At 44.1% G+C, this 21,333-nt stretch overlaps 1 protein-coding gene across 2 annotated transcripts; it reads right to left on the bottom strand.

Annotated features, from left to right (window-relative positions):
• Positions 1-5,467: 5,467 nt before the first annotated feature.
• On the bottom strand, positions 5,468-21,333 carry CCDC117 (coiled-coil domain containing 117). 2 transcript variants are annotated; one of them, XM_023190688.2, is made up of 5 exons: positions 20,974-21,333; positions 20,250-20,300; positions 12,805-13,029; positions 10,853-10,990; positions 5,468-8,707 (listed from the first exon to the last, which is right to left on the bottom strand). In XM_023190688.2, exons 1-5 carry the CDS (start codon positions 21,156-21,158, stop codon positions 8,470-8,472), a joined length of 837 nt encoding a protein of 278 aa, XP_023046456.1. In that variant the 5' UTR covers positions 21,159-21,333; the 3' UTR covers positions 5,468-8,469. The 2 variants fall into 2 exon arrangements, with proteins under 2 accessions (XP_023046456.1, XP_023046457.1); XM_023190689.3 differs by having other exon boundaries at positions 20,798-21,299.

Genomic DNA, 21,333 nt, shown 5'->3' with positions numbered 1-21,333 from the left:
TCCTTGTTCTTTGATTTCTTCTAGGGCCGTAAGTCTTATTTTCTCTCTAGTTGTTTCTGTGTGCTGTGGTAGGACTTTATCCAAATGAAGTGAGCCTGCCCCTTTTTAAAGTGACTGAAGGCTCTTCCACCTTAATTGCTGCCTGCTTTAATTCTGGATTGCCGTAAGTGATATAAGCTATAATTTGAGCAGTTACTATCTTTCTGAGACAGATTCTTCAGCCTAACTGACCAGCATCACAGCCAGTAAGTAGGAGAGCTAGAACCCTAACCACTATTTGCTATACCATCTTGTAAATGTTAAACAAGGACACACCATCACATATCGAGATTCTCTTGCCCTTATCATGGGAATTAAGAGCATTTTCTAGACTCAAACTCCCTAGTTTCAACTCTGCCACTGGTAAGCTGGGTAACCCAGGGGTTATATATAATCACTTATTTCCTCATCTGTAAAGTTGCATAATGGTGTGTCTAAAGGTGGTTAAGATTCAAAGAGATGATGCATTATAAGCATTTAGTATGTGCCAGGCACCATCCTAAGCACTAGAAAGTTAGTTATTACCTCCTAATCCACTTTGGAAGGGTATTAATTTCTTCCAGAATTATATTTACTCAAGAATTTGTTTCATCTAATAATAAATCTCTTCAAGAAAAAATCCTAGTGACATTAATACAACTCCCAAAGACTTGATAACCACCTCATCCTTCATAGCATCTTTTCCTTGGAAATCTTACAAGGTTTTACAGGACTTTCCTTATTTATCAAATTTCACCTATGCCAGTAGATGAAATCATTCTATGTCAATTTAGCATTTAAATGCTCTGTTCCCTACTTATGAAGACTAACTCTGGGGAGGTCAAAGTGAGTGAGTAGAAAAAAGGCAGGATTCAGAGAATCCCAAGCAGCAAGGCAAAGCGGACTACAGGAGTTCATGGCCAGCCTGACGAACATAGTGAAGCCCTGTCTCTACTAAAAATACAAAATTAGGCCGGGCGCGGTGGCTCAAGCCTGTAATCCCAGCACTTTGGGAGGCCGAGACGGGCGGATCACGAGGTCAGGAGATTGAGACCATCCTGGCTAACCCGGTGAAACCCCGTCTCTACTAAAAAATACAAAAAAACTAGCCGGGCGAGGTGGCGGGCGCCTGTAGTCCCAGCTACAGGGGAGGCTGAGGCAGGAGAATGGCATTAACCCAGGAGGCGGAGCTTGCAGTGAGCCAAGATCCGGCCACTGCACTCCAGCCCGGGTGACAGAGCGAGACTCCGTCTCAAAAAAAAAAAAAAAAAAAAAAATACAAAATTAGCTGGGTGTGTTGGTGCATGACTGTAATCCCAGCTACTCGGGAGGCTGAGGCGGGAGAATCACTTGAACCCGGGAGGCAGAGGTTGCAGTGAGCCAGGATTGTGCCATTGCACTCCAGCCTGGGCAACAAGAGCAAAACTCCATTAAAACAAAACAAAACAAAAAAAATGCCTTTGGTGTAGTGACTGGAGGCAAGTCAGCTGCCTTCCAGATTCAGTCGCTGAAGCCAGGGCCCAATCCTGGTGCTCAGCAATGCAAGCTTGCTTAGGCTCTTTCTTCAGAAACTTACAGGCCAGGCATAGTGGCTCACACCTATAATCCCAGCACTTTGGGAGGCCAAGGCCAGCGGATTGCTTGAGCTTAGTTCAAGACCAGCCTGGACAACACGGCAAAACCCTCTCCACTAAAAGTAAAAAAAATAGCCAGGCATGGTGGTGTGCACTGGTGGTCCCAGCTACTCAGGAAGCTGAGGTGGGAGGATTGCTTGAGGCCAGGGGGCGGAGGTTACAGTCAGCCAAGATCGCAGCGCTGCACTCCAGACTGGGTGAAAAAGCGAGACTCTGCCTTAAAAACAAAAGGTTTCTGTATTATAAATATAAGAACAGCCTCCAGCTGACCCCATGATTGGAAACTTTATCTCACCTGATTTTCTATAACTGCAAACCTTAGCACCAAGAACCTATTTAGGGATTGTATAGGCAGATGTAATTACAGATGTACTTTAGCCTCTATCATTATAGCACAAGCATCTGGAGGTTGAGGCTCAAGTTATTTATATTCAATGATATCATATGAAAGAGGCAGCTGTACTAACAGGACAGGACATATATAACCTGTGTAAATTATCAGGGTTTTCATTTCCTGCACAGATGGGTGGAAATTACTAAACAGCCTTGAGAAAACACCTGGTATTCATGGACATTTTCATACTGAAACAACAAATTGAATGGTTAGAATAAAAAATCACGATTAATTCCCACAAAACGAAAGCAAGAGTTCCATTAAATGCAGAGGGTTGTCTCATAACCGCGATTGAAGAGGCAAGTGGTAAGATGCCTGCATGCCATTTCCCTAGGCCTTGTCACACCAATCTGTTTCTCTTTTTTTTGGTTGTTGTTTTGTTTTGTTTTGTTTTTTTGAGACTGAGTCTCGCTCTGTCACCCAGGCTGGAGTGCAGTGGCATGATCTTGGCTCACTGCAAGCTCTACCTCCTGGGTTCAAGCAGTTCTCCTACCTCAATCTCCTGAGTTGCTGGGCTTATAGGCATATGCCACCACACCCAGCTAATTTTTGTATTTTTAGTAGAAATGGGGTTTCACCATGTTGGCCCGGCTGGACTCAAACTCCTGACCTCAAGTGATCCACTAATCTCAGCCTTGCAAAATGCTGAGATTACAGGTGTGAGCCACCACGCCTGGCCCCCTCCTTGCTTTTCTACTAGATATGCTATTGGAGCAGAGAGAAAGTAGGGACAGAACTGTAGGCAGAAGGTAATACGGCTTACTCCAGGCACACGTTAAAATAATCAGTTACGTTCTAGTCTCCTAAGAATTCAATTCTCTTACGACATGAAGTTCATTAAGAAACAGAAAGACTGGGCCAGGCAAGCTGGCTCACGTCTATAATCCCAGCACTTTGAGAGGTTGAGGTGGGAGGATGGCTTGAGCCCAGTTTGAGACCAGCCTGGGCAACATAGCAAGACCCCATCTCTAAAAAATAAATACATAAATAACAACAACAACAACAACAAAAATAGGAAGACTGGCTTGTTTACCCACCGAACAGTTTTTGAAAGAAAACATCAGTCTTTTTTTGAGGCAGGGTCTCACTGTCACCCAGGCTGAGCTGCAATGGCACAATCATGGCTCACTGCAGCCTCGAACTCCTGGATTCAAGCCATTCTCCCACCTCATCCTCCTAAGTAGCTGGGACCAGCCACGACACCTTTTAAATTTCTTATAGAGACAGAGTCTTACTGTGTTGCCCAGGCTGATGGCAAATGTGTGGGCTCAAGCAATTTTCCGACCTCAGCCTCCCAAAGTGCTGGGATTATAAGCATGAGCCACTGCACCCAACCAAACATCACTGTCTTGCTGGGGCTATAATCCAAACACTATTCTAACCACAACTACTTCATCTCTAAGATGCTACTGGTAGTCTGAGGAACTAGGGAATTAACATAGCTAGAGGATTTGTACCAACTGATACATACTAAACCATGTTTCCTCAAGGAGTTTAATGTTAGACTACTTGAACTATATTATTGGTTATTTCAACAAAATCTAAATGACATCTTAGATCTGCAAAGACTCTAAAAACAACTGGTCAAGTGAAAGAACACTGACCTGAGGAACTGGACAACACGATCTACTTAGGTTTTAGTTTCCAAACCTGTAATTAGGTCATCTTTAGCTGTAATTTCCAAATTTTGATTAAAAACATCACGTGGGCTGGGTGCGGTGGCTCAAGCCTGTAATCCCAGCACTTTGGGAGGCCGAGACGGGAGGATCACAAGGTCAGGAGATCGAGACCATCCTGGCTAACACGGTGAAACCCCATCTCTATTAAAAAATACAAAAAAACTAGCCGGGCGACGTGGCGGGCGCCTGTAGTCCCAGCTACTCGGGAGGCTGAAGCAGGAGAATGGCATAAACCCGGGAGGCAGAGCTTGCAGCGAGCTGAGATCCGGCCACTGCACTCCAGCCTGGGCGACAGAGCAAGACTCCGTCTCAAAAAAAAAAAAAAAAATCACGTGGCCTGAGGTGGGTGGATCACAAGGTCAGGAGTTCGAGACCAGCATGGCCAATATGGTGAAACCCTGTCTCTACTAAAAATACAAAAATTAGCCGGGCGTGGTGGCACATGCCTGTAGGCGCAGCTACTCAGGAAGCTGAGGCAGGAGAATCACCTGAACCCAGGAGGCAGAGGTCGCAGTGAGCCGAGATCATGCCACTGCACTCCAGTCTGGGCAACAGAGGGAGACTCCGTCTCAAAAATAAAAAAAAAAAGCCTCTATGCTTTTTGTAATTGTATCCCAAACTTAACTCCCCCTACCCACCAAATCAGGAATATATTTATCAAAGAATGTAAATATGCAGGCAATACTGCCACCCAGTGTCAAGTCTTAAAGAAATGAACTGGCTGGGCACGGTGGCTCACACCTGTAATCCCAGCACTTTGAGAGGCCGAGGCAGGCGGATCACCTGAGGTTGGGAGTTCGAGACAAGCCTGACAAACATGGAGAAACCCCGTCTCTACTAATAGTACAAAAAAAACTTAGGTGGGCATGGTGGCATGCGCCTATAGTCTCAGCAACTCAGGAGGCTGAGGCAGGAGAATTGCTTGAACCTGGGTGGCGGAGGTTGCAGCAAGCCAATATTGCACCACTGCACTCCAGCCTGGCGACAGAGCGAGACTTCGTCTCAAAAAAAAAAAAAAAAAAAAAAAACCACCACCACAAAAATTAGCCAGGTGTGGTGGCGCATGCCTATAATCCCAGCTACTCAGGAGGCTGAGGCATGATAATCGCTTGAACCCGGGAGGCAGAAGTTGCGGTGAGCCGAGATCGTACCATTGCACTCCAGCTGGGGCAACAAGAGCAAAACTCCACCTGAAAAAAAAAAAAATTTAACAACCACGTAAGTAAACATCACTGGGTTTTCCATTCCCCATTTTCAAAGATCCTCAACCCCCTCTATGAACTCTGTATGCCACTCTTCCAACTCTACATTTGAATATATATATATATATGTATTTTTTTTTTAAGAGACAAGGTCTTGCTAACATTGCCCAGGTTCGTCTCTCCTGGGCTTACGTGATCCTCCTGCCTCAGCCTCACAAAGTGCTGGTACAGGTATGCACCATCGTACCTGGCCCATTTGAACATTTTTAAATACAATTACCACTGCCATCTAAATACTAACAATAGCAGTGAATTGCTCTGAGTGGAAAGCAGTCTATGGGTTTTAGAACAGCAACACATAGCCTACCTATTTTGGGAATAGCTAATTCAAATATGAAACTTAGCTTTATCCCAACATAATCATCCCTTCAGCATAAATTTAAGTCCTTCACTGATACGAATGCTGCTTCAACTACAATTAAGAGGAAAGGAGGTATCTGATTTCATTATTTAAGTGGAGTAATACAAGTATCTCAAAAGTCCAAAACACTTAAGTTTTATTGAAAACGATAAAATACAGAAACACCAGATTCTCATTTTAAAGTAAAATTAACAGCATCTTCCAGAACATTCCTAGAACTGAACCATTCTTGTCACTTTTGAAAAACAAGGCCAAGTTCTAAATCCAAAATAATACATGAACGTGCTGGTAAACATTCTTCTTATGGTTCCTGCCCCCACCTTAGTTATTTTCCTAAATTTTACATGTGTACCTTTTCAAGAAAGAGTAGCAGTTTTTTAAGTGATTAATATTTATGAGAACTGGACTTTCTTCATATTAATTACAAAAAAAAAAACAAAAACAAGAAACAAAAACCACACGCACCCTACTCAAACTCAGATAAAATACACATTTGTTCATTAAAGCTCACCTGCTTTAGATAATTTTTTCTCTTCACACATTAGCACAGTAAGCCAATGTTTGATCCATGCTGCAAAAGCTATACAAAACGAAAAGCCCTGATAACTCCCTAGGGAAATCTTAAGGCAAAGCAAAAGCAAAACCCTTATGCTACAAAAGTAAAACAAAAAGCAGAGGCATTGGGACTGTGGAGACGGCTCAGATGAATAAGCACCACAAGGATGAAGAAAACAATTTTTGTAGAAACATATGCAAAAAGATAAAGTCCAAAAAAGAACATAAAACATCAATTATCCTGCAGAAATAATTATAATATCAGGTAACTTGACTTGTGAAATAAGCTCTATTTGGATTTTAATTAACAGAATCTTAAAGCTCTATTTGGATTTTAATTAACAGAATCTTAATTCTCTCCTACATTTACCAGTAGTATCAGAGCCTTGGGTTGGGGGCTCGTTTCTTCCTTTTCATCGTAAGACCTTTAGTCGGAGACCTGCCCAACAATTCCTGTAGAAGACAATCTTGGTGTGTTTTAGGTCCTTCTTTGGAAAGCTGTCATCTTCCTTTCCACCTAAACACTAACTCTACCTCTGGGCAGTCACTTCATGTTTTTGTGTTGCACTAGAACACATTTTTTAGCATGGAGATTTGTTTAAGGCTACAAACTTGACAAGTTGGTCCCATCAAACAATGACTACAAGGCAGAAGTTTATCAAACGGCATGAATCAAACACTTGCACATTTCGAAAGAATACGGTTTACATTCATCTCGAAATCTGAGATTAAGAAACTATTAGCTGGTTTCCAACTGCTTTCAATACTGGTTTGAAGTTTGAATAATTTTACTGTATAGATATTAAATATTTTGTTTAAATATTAAACATTAAATATTTTCCTGACTATCCAGACAGAAAGAGAAAGCAGGAACAGGCAAAGAAGTAACAGTCCAATTAACAGACTTGTGACTTCTACGCCATCTGTAACAAGGGGATTTCAGTAAGGGTTCCAAAAACGCCTAGAAGGTGCTTTCTAAAAATTCACCTTTATGTGGCATAAGCCATTTTTTTTCTACAAAAGGTATCTGATTCCTACAAAGGGGGAAGAAACCCAGAAAACAAAACTGGGGTGGTGTCCTGTTGTGTGATGGAAGGGCATTATACCATTACACTCATTTAATAACTTATAGTGGATACTCTGTAGCAATAAAGAAACTGTCATTTTATTTTGCCCTATCAGCCCCTGCCACACAGAAGAGCTCTTCCTGAGAAACTACAAATTTCAAACCTGGCTATCCTCAAAGGACACCTGAAGCCTGGTTTAGGTACTCAAGAAGATGAAGGCTTCCTGCTAGCAGGAAGCAATTCTCCACTACCTTTTAGGCCTACTGCACAAGTCTCAGCACCAGTCAGATTGGCTATTTCAGTAAACCTCAATGTCACCTGCTCATATATTTTCAGCTAATCATTCACTGTTTTCTAAATTAACATTTAAAAATAACTTGCTGGCTGCGCGCCGTGGCTCACGCCTGTAATCCCAGCATTTTGGGAGGCTGGGGTGGGCAGATCACCTGAGGTCAGGAGTTCGAGACCAGCCTGGCCAACATGGCGAAACCCGGTCTCTATTAAAAATACAAAAATTAGCTGGGCGTGGAGGTGGGCACCTGTAATCCCAGCTACTCAGGAGGGTGAGGCAGGAGAATTGCTTGAACCCAGGAGGTGGAGGTTGCGGTGGGAAAAAAAAAAAAAACTTGCTAATACAACTTTTTTAAAAATTACTAAAGTTATCAATGCTGGGTTTAGTTGACCAAGCACTTCCTTAAGATGAACTAAAGGATGCTTCTCCCATAGGCAAACTGCAGATGGGTTACATCAGTCTTTTAACTATCACTGAAAGTCAATTAATTTGTAAACATTACTGAATAACTGGGCTTATCAATTACGCAAGGGAAACCAAGGAGTAACAGTGGCACAAGGCCCAAAAGCCTTGAAGGAAAAACTTTCTCTCTTATTTTCATAGTCAAAGAGGAGAGCCACAATACTATTGGCTATCAACGAGCTATACTGAATTGGTAACTAAATTACAAGTTGCTAAGAAATTAGATTTCTTAGCAACAGGCTTAAGCTACTGCTCTCTTCCCTCCTCCCCAATTAGATATAGTCACCACTGTACACAGCTCATATCTACACACTAAACTGTGACTTAACTGTCAGGATACAGCTGTAGTAGGAGCATCCTTCTTAATCATCTTTTTTAATTCAATGAGAATATTCTCCAAGTGTCTGAATAGTTTAGACAATGTGATATATGATTTAAGTCACCCTTACACATACAGCTTCTATACTTGTCTTTGAAGAGGCTATAATCTTCGAAGAAACTGTAAACCAACATTCCTTTAATAAGCCCCACAGAAAACTGCTTTTCCTTTGAGATAAACTTCCTTGGCAAAAAGTTGAAGTCAATAAATGGCTACCCAAAATGAGAGTCCCACCCCCAAATCACAGGTGGAGATATTATTACACCCGTTTCATAAAACTTTCAAGTCTCTATACTATGCAAAGAGTCTCATAACTGAACACAGGATTCTTCTAACATTTGACAACTTTAGTGTAGAAATTGGTTTCTAGAGTTCCATCTCTTCTTCTGTGCTAGTAGCTGTCTCCAAACTATTATAAAGAGACATCCCTGGTTGCCGAGGTTCCAAGAACAGTTCAGTTCTCTGAGGGAAGGCAGTGCCAGCAGCTGCATGCTTAGCTTGGCTCTCTCCTGTATAGTTCTTAGTATTAGAGGATGGCTTTGGCTTATCAGAAAGGAGTTCAGGGAGGGGTTTCCAGAGAACAAGCTCCATGGAAGGACGGCTCCTAAGACATAAAATACAGACTTTTATCAAAAAATTTTAGGACATGAAAACAAAAGCTATAGGTTGAAAAGCCAACATTATCTAATACCTTAAGGACTGATGGTAGCAAAACAGGAGATTTAGAACACACAAACTGATCTTTACTTTCTTCTTCTTTTTTTTTTTTTTTAAAGAGATGGGGTCTTGCTGTGTTGTCCAGGGTAGAGTACAGTGGCACAGTCATAGCTCACTGCAGCCTTTAACTCCTGGACTCAAGTAATCTACCCACTTTAGCCTTCCCAGTAATTAGGACTACAGGCACATTACCACCATGCCTGGCTCCAACTGATCTTTAGAAACGCCCCTCAAATACATAACATTGCACACTTCAACATGCATATCTAACCAAATCAAGTGGATGTAATGATGCTGTGATGGGAAGTATCTAAAAATCCAATGTGAAAACATAGAGCCCTTGATTGTTAGAAATTTTTTAAAACTGTGGTTAATATTAGATGTAGGCAGCTAGCTTATACTAAATCATTATAAATGAAAAGGAAACAGTGGACAAACATGCTGAAAGTATCTCAGGTGCCTTTTAGTACAGGTACAAAGTATAATGCTTTATGGGTCAGGCATGGTGGCTCGTGCCTGTAACCCTATCACTTTGGGAGGCCGAGCCAGGCATACGGTTTGAGCCCAGGAGTTTGCAACCAGCCCGGGCAATATGGTGAACCCTGTCTCTACAAAAAATACAAAAATTAGCTGGGTGCCTGTAGTCACAGCTACTTGGGAGGCTGAGGTGGGAGGATCACCTGAGTCCGGGAGGTCAAGGCTGTGGTGAACTGTGATCATGCCACTACACTCCAGCCTGGGTGACAGAGTGAGACCCTGTCTCAAAACACAAAACAAAGCAAAACAAAACAAGCTTCATGGTTAAGGCAAAATGACTATGTTATACACACGTTGTGGCAGTGATTGTGTTTGGGCCCAAAGAGGAAGCAAAAATAAAACAAAACAATGAAATACCCTCAAAGGCTAGCTTCTGAAAAACTACCAAAAGCAGAAAGTGCTATGTTTTAGGCTGGAGGGTAACGTGACCAGCTTACTTATGGCTATTTACCCACCCTTAGGGCTGGGTAGTTAATTATAAGCTCAAGATAGGACCCTAATGCAAAACCTCTGTGATAAAGACCAAATAGCAGCTGAACTTCTAGCACAAATCATCTCCCCTGTATCCAAAGGTAATAATGCCTCATCTATCTGGTCTCACTGAGACTGGTGTCCTAAGAGGTTTTTTCAGATACCTGAAACTTGCCCTCATTGAGTACCAACTCGATCTAAAGTCTTTCTTAGCCAATACCTAAATGGCACTTTATAACCAACTTCCCTACTATTTTATATAGTTAATAATGACAATTTGAGATCATGGAGGCTACAGGGACTACAGGATTACAGGGCTGGGCTAATCATTACTCACAGGCCCCAGGCTACTTTACTTTTTAGGTTATTGTGTTTGCTTTCCAGGTTCCTCTCTTGTCCTCACAGTGTAGTCACAGCTCCCTGTCAGGAGTTTTGTTTGCTCTGCTCTCATTTGCTGTTTCTGCTTCTACTCTGATGATCTAGGAAACCAGATAACTGAGCTCATAAACTGTGTTTAGATTAAGAGCAAAACAGCTCTGCTAAAGGCCTGGAAAGACTATGCTAATGAGCCAAGAATATGAGCTTTGTTTTGCAGTCTTTGCAGTAACTACTTTCACTGTTGGGCCACTTTTTTTTTTATTTCCTAGGCCTCAATGTTGTTCCTGGGTAATTTAGAAAGCTGGGTAAACAGGAGCCTTTGAAATGTGGTTCCTATATCCTATCACAAGAACTTGAGAGAGTGGGCTCTCTTGCCAGTCATTCCATTTCCAAATAGCAGACTGCAGTCCATTTTAGGTCTTCAAAGGAATGAAAGAGTAAGTAGGCAAGGCAGCCACTTCCCCATACTTCAAACTCCTGCTTGTAAAGCACTTTGCTCAACCCAATGAACTAGGAAAAAGCCAATCTCTGATTGCCTGGTGATCAGGAGATAAAAAGAGCTGAGGAGGACAGGATGGGCAGAATCTAGACTCTGGGTTTTCCCTGCAAGATCATAAAGAAATAGAAATCAGGTACCAAAACTTACATAGACTCAATCATTTTCTTTGTAAAAACTTCATCAAATTCCCTCTTCAAACCTGTTTTCATGGTATCAGAAAGGACAAGACTGGGGAGATGGTTAACATTTCTGTCAGCTTCAACTTCTTCATCTTCATCAATTATCCTAAATCAATTAAGGCATCAGCAGAAGAAAAAATATTTAGACAAGCTATTATATATTCTAGTATTTAGACAAAATTTTAAAAATAAAAAAGGATAAAAGCAATAAGTAATACAGCAATAGACCAAGCAAAAAATGAGGCTATACCTGAGTATAAAAGGTATACTCAGGCTGGGCGTGGCAGCTCACACCTGTAATCCAGCACTTTGGGAGGCTGAGGCGGGCAGATAACCTGAGGTTAGGAGTTCAAGAAAAGCCTGGCCAACATGGTGAAATCCCATCTCTACTAAAAATACAAAAATTTGTCGGGTGTGGTGACACATCCCTGTAATTCAGCTGAGGAGGCTGAGGCAGGAGAATCACTTGAACCCAGGAGGCGGAGGTTGCAGTGAACCAAGATCGTGCCATTCTACACCAGCCTGAGCAACAGAGCAAGACTCTGTCTCAAAACAAAAAAAAACTATACTCGGGGTTGTTCAACATTTCATTTAACAAAAAAGTTTTACATACAATCAAATCTGAATGTTTTTCAGAGAATTATCACATAAACCAAAACTAATATTCAGAGACAGTAAGTGAAAACACTTAGTAGTTCTATGAGAATTCACTTTAAAAGCACATACTTCGTGGCCGGGCACGGTGTCTCATGCCTGTAATCCCAGCACTTGAGAGGCCGAGATGGGCAGATAACCTGAGGCCAGGAGTTTGAGACCAGCCTGGCCAACATGGTGAAACCCTGTCTTTACTAAAAATATAAAAATTAGCCAAGTGTGATGGCAGGCACCTGTAATCCCAGCTAATCAGGAGATTGAGGAAGGAGAATTGCTTGAACCCGGGAGGTGGAGATTGCAATGAGCCGAGATCGCACCACTGCACTACAGCCTGAGCGACAAAGAGAGACTCTGTCTCCAAAAATAAAAATAAAAATACAAGAAAAAAATGAGCCAGGTATGGTGGCAGACACCTGTAATCCCAGTGACTCAGGAGGCTGAGGCAAGTGAATTGCTTGAACCTGGGAGGCAGAGGTTGCAGTGAGCCGAGATTGTGCCATTGCACTCCACCCTAGGTGACAGAGGGAGATTCTGTTTCCAAAAAAAAAAAAAAGCTACAGTATACTGGCCCAGCACAGTAGCTCACGCCTGTAATCCCAGCATTTTGGGAGGCTGAGGCAGGCGGCTTGCTTGAGCCCAAGAATGCATGACCAGCTTGGGCAACATGGTGAAATCCCGTCTCTATAAAAGACAAAAAGATTAGCCAGGGGTGGTGGTGCATGCTTGCAGTCCCAGCTACTCGGGAGGCTGAGGGGGGCAGGTGAGTTGAGCCTGAAAGGTCAAGACTGCAGTGAGCCACTGCACTCCAACCTGGGTGACAAAGCAAGATCCTGTCTCAATTAAAAAAAAAGGGGGGGGTTGACTCACGCCTGTAATCCCAGCACTTTGGGAGGCTGAGACAGGTGGATCACCTGAGGTTATGAGTTTGAAACCAGCCTGACCAACATGGAGAAACCCTGTCTCTACTAAAAATACAAAATTAGCTGGACTTGGTGGCGCACAGCTGTAATCCCAGCTACTCGGGAGGCTGGGGCAGGAGAATCGCTTGAACCCAGGAGGCGGAGGTTGCACTGAGCCAAGATGGTGCCATTGCACTCCAGCCTAGGCAACAAGAGCAAAACTCCGTCTAAAAAACAAAACAAAACAAAACAACAAAACAAAAAAAAACATACACTTTGAATTCTCTGACTTACAGTCTTTCTGAGAGGCTAAGGATCAAGGTATCACCAAATGTTAAATAGATGTATATATACACTGCCCAGTTACCTGTCCTCAATCTCTTGAAGCTTCCTTCGGGCAACTTCACACTGTGGTTCTCCAGTCGTCTGATCCATTTCTTCACAAATAACATCTAATATCCCAGGTACGGAAAGGCCACTAATGCAGGGATTTACTCCATGCCCCTCTACATCCTGATGTGCACAAAGAATCCAGTCATTAGGACCAGCACAGAGCTCTGCTTCAGTTATCCTTTTCTTTCTTACTGGACAACTGAAAAACAGAAAAAAAATTCAATGAAAATCCCAACTAATATAAATGAAACGTTTATCATTCCTATCTCCAATCAAATTTTTATATTTAAAAAACTTTGACAGTGTGTGATTATAAGATGGAAAATACTGCATTTTTTTCCTGCTATTCTCATAGCCACACTAAACTGCTTTCTTCTACTGCTCTTTGCCAAATAAAGATGCACCTGCAAGACTTTGCCTGTTCAGTCAGTAAGTGTTCAATGTGGGACCTTAAAGTCATTCCTGCTTATTTGGTTCTGGAAAGGGCAAGTGGGAAGTAAAGAAACCAAAAGTTGGCTGGGCGTGGTGGCTCACACCTGTAATACCAGCACTTGGAGTGGCTGAGGTAGGAGGATCACTTGAGCCTACAGTTCAAGACCAGCTTGGGCAATATAGTGAGACACTAATTTAAACCATGAATGAATGAATGAATGAAAAAAAGAAACCCAAAGTCAGCAATTCAGCATATTTTGTCATACTGCTACTGCTCCATCAAACATATAGGGAGATGGTCTGGCAGCCATTCTATATTCCCTTAGAGCAAAAATTTACATCTAATGAGGTTTGTTCAAAGTATTAATATTACAGGTGTGGGGGGACAGCATTAATTTCTTGGTCCCCTTCAAAATGTCAGAGGCTCTATCAGTGTCCAACCAATAGTGGGGTCCAATTTTCTCCCACTTTGCAACATAATGTCTTCACATCCTAAACAAATTCGTACTTCATAGAAACTTTAGAATTCATCAAATCCATTTTTTTTTTTTTTGATTTGGAAACTAGGACCTAGAAAAACTAACCTGGCTTCTCCAAAGTGTCACAGTAAAGTAGTGAGTTGCATCTTGAGGAAAAAGCAGAATAAGGCAAGTGTGGTGGTGTGTGCCTACAGTCCCAGCTACTTAGGAAGCTGCGGAAGGAGATCACTTGAGCCCCGTGTTTGAGACCAGCCTGAGCAACACAGTGAGAGAGTCCACATCCCCAAAAAGCAAAATAAATCTAAAGGGAACAGGCAATTTCCCCACACAATCTAACAATTCCACTATAAAATGCAAATGAGTTTAGCAGCTGGGTTCTGCACTTTGACCTCCAACAACATGATTTAGGCTAAGTTATTTCATGCCTGTAGGTTCACTTTCTAAATAGAGATCGATGATAATTAAGTCCCAAAGATAATATGATAGCACACTTCTGGGCATTAGACATCCAAATGTCTCATCCCACCTCCTCCCAAGGCCTCAACTTCTCCATTTGTAAATTAAAGATGATTAACTTTTTAAGCCAATAGTTTCTATACTTTAAACTTTTTATTTATTTAGGCATCTATAATAACATCTTAAGAGAGAACCCCAAAAGATAAAAGCAAAAAGTTTCCTGTGTTATCCACAGTAATCCCAAGGCAATAAAGAACAGAAATATTTTCTGGTCAGTGGGTCTCACTACAACCTCTGCCTCCTGGGTTTAAGCAATTCTCCTGCCTCAGCCTCTGAGTAGCTGGGACTACATGCACGTACCACCACGCCCGGCTGCTTTTTGTATTTTTAGTAGAGAAGAGGTTTCACCATGTTGGCCCAGCTGGTCTCAAACTACTATACGAGGTGATCTGCCTGCCTCGGCCTCCCAAAGTGCTAGGATTACAGGCATGAGCCACTGCGCCTGACCCAGTGATTTTGCAACTAAGGGAACTTTCAAATCTAATGTTTTATGAATCTATGTATCAACAAGTTTAGAAAATCCAAAGTGTCCAATGGCAAAAAAAAATACACAAAATTAAAAGACAAAAGATAAATTTGAAGAAAACAAATGCAACACACATAAACCCCTAAATTCCTGTCCAATGGCAAAAAAAAAAAAACACACACACAAAATTAAAAGACAAAGGATAAATTTGAAGAAAACAAGTGCAACACACATAAATCCCTTACTTCCTTAATAAAGATTTCCCGGCAGGACGTGGTGGCTCACGCCTATAATCCCAACACTTTGGGAGGCCTAGGTGAGCAAATCACAAGGTCAGGAGATAGACATCATCCTGGCTAACAGGGTGAAACCTGTCTTTACTAAAAATGCAAAAAATTAGCCAGGCGTGGTGGCACGCACCTGTAATCCCAGCTATTTGGGAGGCTGAGACAGAAGAATCGCTTGAACCCAGGAGGCGGAGGTTGCAGTGAACCCAGATCGTGCTACTGTACTCCAACCTGGGCAACAGAGTGAGGATCCGTCTCAAAAAGAAAAAAAAATTCCTATAAATGAGTAAGAAAAAGATCAATAAGCCAATAGAAAATATGCATAAACAGCCAGGCGCAGTGGCTCACACCTGTAATCCCAGAACGTGGGGAGGCCCAGGCGGGTGGATCATGAGGTCAAGAGATTTAGACCACCCTGGCCAACATGGTGAAACCCCGTCTCTACTAAAAATACAAAAATAAAGTGGGCCTGGTGGCGCACAACTGTAGTTCCAGCAACTTGGGAGGCTGAGGCAGGAGAATCGCTTGAGCCCGGGCGGTAGAGGTTGCAGTGAGCCAAGTTCACGGCACTGCACTCCAGCCTGGCGGCAGAATGAGAGTTCATCTCAAAAAAAAAAAGATGTTCAATATCACTTTTTTTTTTTTGAGATGGAGTCTCGCTCTGTCACCCAGGCTGGAGTGCAGTGGCCGGATCTCAGCTCACTGCAAGCTCCGCCTCCCGGGTTTATGCCATTCTCCTGCCTCAGCCTCCCGAGTAGCTGGGACTACAGGCGCCCGCCACCTCGCCTGGCTAGTTTTTTGTATTTTTTAGTAGAGACGGGGTTTTACCATGTTAGCCAGGATGGTCTCGATCTCCTGACCTCGTGATCCGCCCGTCTTGGCCTCCCAAAGTGCTGGGATTACAGGCTTGAGCCACCGCGCCCGGCTATATCACTTATAATTAACAAATATAAATTAAAACAATCTGAACTTCTTTAACCTTTTTAACTATAAAATCCTACACACATAAAATTACATCAAACATACAGCTTAACAAATAATTACAAAACAAACAATGATGACAATGTAATTTAAGATACAGAATAGGCCAGGCACAGTGGCTCATGCTTGTAATTCCAGCACTTTGGGAGGCCGAGGCGAGCAGATCACAAGGTCAGGAGATCGAGACCATCCTGGCTAACATGGTGAAACCCCGTCTCTACCAAAAATACAAAAAATCATCACACACCTGTAGTCCCAGCTACACGGGAGGCTGAGGCAGGAGAATCACTTGAACCCGGGAGGCAGAGGTTGTGCCGAGGGAGCCGAGATTGTGCCACTGCACTCCAGCCTGGGCAACAGAGCAAGACACCGTCTCAAAAAAAAAAAAAAAAAAAAGGCTACAGTATACTGGTCTGGCACAGTAGCTCACGCCTGTAATCCCAGCACATTGGGAGGCTGAGGCAGGCAGATCACTTGAGGTCAGGAGTTTGAGACCAGCTTGGCCAACATGACATAACCCTTTCTCTATTAAAAATACAAAAAATTGGCTGGGCGCAGTGGCTCATGCCTGTAATCCCAGCACTCTGGGAAGCCAAGGGAAGAGGATCATCTGAGGTCGGGAGTTCCAGACCAGCCTGATCAACATGGAGAAACTCTGTCTCTACTGAAAATACAAAATTAGCCGGGAAAGGCGGCACATGCCTGTAATCCCAGCTATTTAGGAGGTACAGCAGGAGAACCACTTGAAGCTGGGAGGCAGAGGTTGTGCTGAGTGGAGATTGCGCCATTGTACTCCAGCCTGGGCAACAAGAGTGAAACTCCGTCTCAAAAAAAAAAAAAAAAAAATTAGCTGGGCGTGGTGGTATGCTCCTGTAATCCCAGCTACTTGTGAGGCTGAGGCAGGAGAATCGCTTGAACCTGGGAGACAGAGGTGGCAGTGAGCTGAGCCTGCGCCACTGCACTCTAGCCTGAGCAACAGAGCAAAACTGGGGGAAAAAACAAAAGAAAAGATATAGAGGCCAGGCGCGGTGGCTCAAGCCTGTAATCCCAGCACTTTGGGAGGCCGAGACGGGCAGATCACGAGGTCAAGAGATCGAGACCATCCTGGCTAACATGGTGAAACCCCGTCTCTACTAAAAAATACAAAAAACTAGCCGGGCGAGGTGGCGGGCGCCTGTAGTCCCAGCTACTCGGGAGGCTGAGGCAGGAGAATGGCGTGAACCCGGGAGGCGGAGCTTGCAGTGAGCTGAGATCTGGCCACTGCACTCCAGCCCAGGCAACACAGCGAGACTCCGTCTCAAAAAAAAAAAAAAAAAAAAGATATAGAATACTGCCAGCATCCCAAAATGGTAATCTAGTCTTGCTCTGTCGCCTAAGATGGAGTGCAGTGGCACAATCTTGGCTCACTGTAACCTCTGCCTTCCCCTCCTGCCTCAGCCTCTGGGGTGTCTGGGATTACAGGCACGCACCACCACACCAGCTATTTTTTTGTATTTTAGTAGAGACAGGGTTTCGCCATGTTAGCCAGGCTGGTCTCAAACTCTCGGGCTCAAGAAATCCACCTACCCTGACCTTCCCAAGTGCTGGGATTACAGACATGAGGCACCACACTGGATGCCAACTCAGGACTTTAATGTGTATGCCTAATGATCCTAATGGTCCCAATTTACACTCCTACCCATGTTTAAGAGTTCCTGGTGCTTCACATGCATCCCAATATCTGGGTAGAGTGGCATCTCACTGTGGCTTTAATACGCATTTCCCTAAAGATAATGAGGTTGAACACTTTTTTATTTGGTTGTTCTTGGATATTATCTTTGAGAAATCTTTTTACTTCTTATTCTTTTTTTGAGACAGAGTCTCACTTTGTTACCCAGGCTGGAGTGCAGTGGCACAATGTCAGCTCACTGCAACCTCTGCTGCCCAAGTTCAAGCGATTCTCCTGCCTCAGCCTCCCAAGTAGCTGGGATTACAGGCACCTGACACCACACCTGACTAATTTTTGTATTTTCAGTACAGACCGGGTTTCATCATATTGGTCAGGCTAGTCTTGAATTCCTGACCTCGTAATCCACCTGCCTCGGCTTCCCAAAGTGCTGGGATTACAGGAGTGAGCCATCGCGCCCGGCCTTACTTCTTTTTCTATTAGACTGCCTGTTTATGAGATGTAATTTTTCATGTATTAGTTGGGCAGCAATCCCAAAGTTTAAAAATACACTTGTGTTGAGAAGATGTTAATGGGCATATAAACTGGCAAAAACTCACGTTCAAACTTTAAATGCACACACTTTAAGACCCAGCAATTCCGCATCAAGGAAACCATTCATATACTTCCAAACATATACAAAGAACTTCAAAAGAATGGTCAGGGTAGATTTGTAATAGCAAAAGATTAGAAAATAACTTAGAAATCCATCAATAGGAAATTGGTTAATCATCTATACCAAGTCCCACAATAGAATCCCACGCAACTATTTTTTTGTTTGTTTTTTGAGATGGAGTCTCACTCTGTTGCCCAGGCTGGAGTGCAATGGCGTGATCTTGGCTTACTGCAACCTCTGCCTTCTGGGTTCAAGCGATTCTCCTGCCTCAGCCACCTGAGTAGCTGGGATTACAGGCACACACCACTATCCATAGCTAATTTTTGTATTTTAGTACAGACAGGGTTTCACCATGTTGGCCAGGCTGGTCTCAAACTCCTAACCACCTGATTTGCCCTTCTCAGCCTCCCAAAGTGCTGGGATTACAGTCTGAGCCACCACGCCTGGCTTCCACTCAACTACTTAAAGAGAAATTACATAAACCTCTATGTGTTGATATGGAACAAGCTACAGAAGAGTAAAATGAAAAGATCAATGTGTTGCACAGTGTGAACCATATCTTTCTACGAATGTAAAAAAACAGCCACTGCACTCCAGCCTGAGTGACAGAATCACACCCTGTCTCAAAAAAAAAAAAAGAAAGAAAAAGACTTGAAAACTTGGTAAATTTTTTGATTATCGTCTAAAGGAGACACAGAAAGCAGGTAATGGGTTATTTCTGGTGGGGAAAACCAGGGGTGTGGAGTAAAAGGCTTTAATACGGTCTAGTACAACAGTTCACACCTGTAATCCCAGAGCTAGGAGGACTGCTTGAGACCAGAAGTTCATGACCAGACTGGTCAACATAGTGAGACACCATCTCTACAAAAATTTTTTAAAAAAATTAGCTGAGGCCGGGCGCGGTGGCTCAAGCCTGTAATCCCAGCACTTTGGGAGGCCGAGACGGGCGGATCACAAGGTCAGGAGATCGAGATCATCCTGGCTAACACGGTGAAACTCCGTCTCTACTAAAAATACAAAAAACTAGCCGGGCGAGGTGGCGGGCGCCTGTAGTCCCAGCTACTCGGGAGGCTGAGGCAGGAGAATGGCGTGAACCCGGGAGGCGGAGCTTGCAGTGAGCTGAGATCCGGCCACTGCACTCCAGCCTGGGCGACAGAGCAAGACTCCGTCTCAGAAAGAAAAAAAAAAAAAAAAAAAAAAAAATTTAGCTGAGCATGGTGACAAGTCTGTAGTCTCAGCTATTCAGGAGGCTAAAGCTGAAGGATCATTTTGAGCCCAAGGAGTTTGATGCTGCAGTGAGCTGTGATAACACAACTGCACTCCAGCTTGGGTGACAGAGACCCTGACTTAAAAAAAGAAAAAAAAAAAAGACACTTTTCAGGCTGGGGCGGCTCAGGCCTGTAATCCCAGCACTTTGGGAGGTTGAGGCGGGTGGTCACGAAGTCAGAAGATCGAGACCATCCTGGCTAACACGGTGAAACCCCCTCTCTACTAAACAAATAAACAAACAAATACAAAAAAATAGCCAGGCGTGGTGGCAGGCGCCTGTAGTCCCAGCTACTAGGGAGGCTGAGGCAGTAGAATGGGATGAACCTGGGAGACGGAGTTTACATTGAGCCGACATCAGCCTGGGAGACCCGTCTAAAAAAAAAAAAAAAAAAAACTTTTCAATATGTACTTTTTAAATTATTTTACTTTGTGCATGTAACATTAACACGGCTCAAAATCCAAACACTACAATTTGTTACAAAGCGAAAAGTTTCCCTCTGACCTGTCTGCCACTGTTACTTTCTCTAAAAGACCAGTGTCGCTAATTTCTGTGTCTTTCCAGAGACGCTCATCTAATGTTTCACCTTTTCACTTAAACAAGTAATTCAGACTACAACATGGGTTCATAACGGTGACCATAGAGTGAATAAACAACCACTGAAACTTACTCATCATCCTCCTCCTCTCGCTTGTGTTTCTTTTTACAGTGAACAGAAACACTGTTGGAACAAACAAAAATCAGTCAATTCAGAAATGTACTCGAGCTTGTGCTTTCAGTATCCTCTTTCTTGCTCCAATAATCTTGCTCATCCCCACACCCCAAACGTCCCTTTCTGAGCCTAGTGGGATGGATACAAATCACAGGTCAGTCGGGTAACGGTGGGTTGCCCCGACAAAACTGGGCACTGAAATCTCAACTTGTCGTTTTGTCAAGGTGGAAGACAAATTAGGAAGGACCAAACGAGGGAAAATATCCTCGGGGCAGGCGCTGTGCTAAGCACTTTATTTGCATAATCTCACTAAGAGGACCCGTTTCTATCCCATGCTTGGCATACTTTGCAGATGAGACACTGAAAGTTGTCACTAACGGCGGCGGCGCCCAGGGGGCACCCAGACCGAGTCGCCCAGGTTCCAACTGGAAGTCTCACTTCTCGGGGACACAGTCGGGCCGAGGTTCGGACCGGACTCCTGGGCTGTGCGACCCCAGGCGACTTACAGTTAACGTCTCTGGGGATCAGTTTCTTCATCTGTAAACTGGGCTGCGAAGCTCCCGCGGAGGGCCGTGGGGAGGGAAAGTCAAGAAGCCCCGGCGCGGAGCCCGCGCCCCTGCCCGTGCCCGCCGCGAGGGGCGCCCAGCCTGCCCGCCCTCCCTGAGCCCGACGGGCTCCTCACCGTCCGCGCGCCGCACTCCCGGTGGGGCTGCTAGGGACTGCGCGGGGTCCCGATCGCGGGGCCAAGTCTGCGCCGTCAGCCCCTGGCGGGAAGGCCCGGTCGGGGAAGGCCGGCTGCGGCGGCTGTAGGAAGTCCGAGCTGCCGCTCAGAGGGAGGCCGCTAAAGGGCCGGCCGAGCGTAGCCATAGCCGGCGAGACTAGGAGGCTGCGACGGCGGCCTCGGCCGCCCGCGTCCCGAGGCCGGGCAGCTGCACCCACAGCGACTGCCGAAAGGCGCCAGCCTCCGATCCCGCTCTCGACCCCACGTCACGCCTTCTAGAACCCTCCACCTCGGGCCGCTCAGGGGCATGCCGGGATTTGT

This window comes from Piliocolobus tephrosceles, chromosome 19 (assembly GCF_002776525.5).
Source record: "Piliocolobus tephrosceles isolate RC106 chromosome 19, ASM277652v3, whole genome shotgun sequence".
Taxonomy (NCBI): domain Eukaryota; kingdom Metazoa; phylum Chordata; class Mammalia; order Primates; family Cercopithecidae; genus Piliocolobus; species Piliocolobus tephrosceles.
The sequence above is the reverse complement of the archived record's forward strand: the minus strand, read 5'-3'. Positions and strand labels throughout refer to the sequence as shown.